Below are 2,500 nucleotides of genomic sequence, written 5' to 3'. Positions count from 1 at the left end.
TGTTTGCCTCCCCTGACTGGAGGGGGGGCCAAAAAGTTCAAAAGCCAGCATCTGTGATGGTATGGGGGTGTATTAGTGCCCAAGGCATGGGTAACTTACACATCTGTGAAGGCACCATTAATGCTGAAAGGTACATACAGGTTTCGGAGCAACATATGTTGTCATCCAAGCAACGTTATCATGGACGCCCCTGCTTATATCAGCAAGACAATGCCAAGCCACGTGTTACAAAACGTGGTTTCATAAAAAAAAGAGTGCAGGTACTTCCCTGGCCCGCCTGCAGTCCAGACCTGTCTCCCATGGAAAATGTGTGGCGCATTATGAAGCATAAAATACGACAGCGGAGACTCCGGACTGTTGAACGACTGAAGCTCTACATAAAACAAGAATGGGAAAGAATCTCACTTTCAAAGCTTCAACAATTAGTTTCCTCAGTTCCCAAACGTTTATTGAGTGTTGTTAAAAGAAAAGGTGATGTAACACAGTGGTGAACATGCCCTTTCCCAACTACTTTGGCACGTGTTGCAGCCATGAAATTCCAACTTAATTACTATTTGCAAAAAAATTAAAAAATAAAGTTTGTGAGTTGGAACATCAAATATGTTGTCTTTGTAGCATATTCAACTGAATATGGGTTGAAAATGATTCCGTTTATATTTACATCTAACACAATTTCCCAACTCATATGGAAATGGGGGTTGTAGTATGTGCTTTGCTACGGAGGTTTTTTTCTCACTCCAGATTAGGGCCCTTTAGGAGCCCAGTCTAGATTGTATTTTTTCTTTTACTCATCTTTCCCTAGCGTTTTTCTTTTACCCATCTTTTACGGGGCGCCTTGTGACGACCCGTCAGCATTCCTGTTCTGTAACCCTGTACACTGTCTCTTTGTCTCATCTTGAAGAGGTTTGTGCTGAAAACAAAGTTTCCTTGTACTTGTGCAATGACAATAAAGAACTTCAACCCTCTACTAATACCCTCCTCCATTTACATCCCATCTCCCCGGATTATAAATAACCTAATTTAAATAATCAAATGTACTTCTAATGTATTTACTTGCTCTTATGCTATCTGAACTCACTATGTTCTCTGCTGGCTGTACATATCCTACTAAGTCACACCTACACTGTTTCAATCTCCATTTCTATGTTGATGACTGAAGTACTGATATCAACCAAAGCTTTTCATCCCACCCTCGGATTGTAAATAATGTAAATAATTCATTGTATATACTATGATGACTGGGCTTCACGGTGGCAGAGGGGTTAGTGCGTCTGCTTCACAATACGAAGGTCCTGCAGTCCTGGGTTCAAAACCAGGCTCGGGATCTTTCTGTGTGGAGTTTGCATGTTCTCCCCGTGACTGCGTGGGTTCCCTCCGGGTACTCCGGCTTCCTCCCACTTCCAAAGACATGCACCTGGGGATAGGTTGATTGGCAACACTAAATGGTCCCTAGTGTGTGAATGTGAGTGTGAATGTTGTCTGTCTATCTGTGTTGGCCCTGTGATGAGGTGGCGACTTGTCCAGGGTGTACCCCGCCTTCCGCCCGATTGTAGCTGAGATAGGCGCCAGCGCCCCCCGCGACCCCAAAAGGGAATAAGCGGTAGAAAATGGATGGATGACTGTATTATGTTGATAGTATATATTTGTACCATGAATTGATTAACGTGGACCCCGACTTAAACAAGTTGAAAAACTTATTGGGGTGTTACCATTTAGTGGTCAATTGTACGGAATATGTACTGAACTGTGCAATCTACTAATAAAAGTATCGATCAATCAATCAAAAACCTATTCTAGCCTAAAAAATAATGCTTTAACACCTTTAATAGCCGTGAACTACACAATTTCAGGACAGTCCGACTCACCAAGGCCAGGAGGGTTCTCAGGACACGGCGGCAAGGGCTTGGGTGAAGGCGCCTGGTTGGTCTCTGGCCGCAGGCTCGACCTCGCCTGCTCGCCCGCAGCCAGGAAGTTTGCTAAGGTGGCGTTGGGCCTCGATATGTTGTAGTAGTAAAAATGATGTCCGGTGCTGGCATTATTCCGGGAACTGTTACGTCCGTTGTTAAAGCGGCTGAAGAGGTCGAAGCGCTGCGAGTAGACATCGAAGTAGAGGATCATCATGATGAGGAAGTGGAGCAAGCAGAGCAGCAGAACACCTTTACAGATGCGCTCCAGAGTCCGGCCCAACATCAGCCGGGTCATGGCCGAGGACGATGAGCGGCGCCCGACCAGCTACCACGACGCGCTCATCCTCTCAGTCCTGTGGTAAGTATCCACTTCAATTCCAATATGTAGTTCACCAGAGGTCATGGGGGTCACTGATGGGGCTCCAGTTTTGTCCTGATGCGTCCCTGCATGTCCAAGGACCTCAAACTATTGGATATGCATCGACCCCGGATGGTACTCGGTCCAAACTGCACTTGTGGATCGATGAATGTTATCTAAGCTGTAAGGCAACGCCACATGCGCTCCAGCTCCAGTGCGCCATTCAGTTGGACCA

At 45.9% G+C, this 2,500-nt stretch overlaps 1 protein-coding gene across 2 annotated transcripts in view; it reads right to left on the bottom strand.

The window, feature by feature from the left end:
• Positions 1 to 2,500, bottom strand: part of b4galt2 (UDP-Gal:betaGlcNAc beta 1,4- galactosyltransferase, polypeptide 2) — a 157,739-nt gene that overhangs the window by 123,858 nt on the left and 31,381 nt on the right. For both annotated transcript variants that reach the window (XM_061921020.1, XM_061921019.1), the window contains exon 2: positions 1,866 to 2,500. This exon is cut by the window's right edge and continues 83 nt beyond it. In XM_061921020.1, coding sequence (XP_061777004.1) covers positions 1,866 to 2,202 — 337 coding nt within the window. In that variant the 5' untranslated portion in view covers positions 2,203 to 2,500. The remainder of the gene's footprint in view (positions 1 to 1,865) is intronic.

Source organism: Nerophis ophidion, linkage group LG14, assembly GCF_033978795.1.
Source record: "Nerophis ophidion isolate RoL-2023_Sa linkage group LG14, RoL_Noph_v1.0, whole genome shotgun sequence".
NCBI classification, from domain to species: domain Eukaryota; kingdom Metazoa; phylum Chordata; class Actinopteri; order Syngnathiformes; family Syngnathidae; genus Nerophis; species Nerophis ophidion.
The sequence above is the reverse complement of the archived record's forward strand: the minus strand, read 5'-3'. Positions and strand labels throughout refer to the sequence as shown.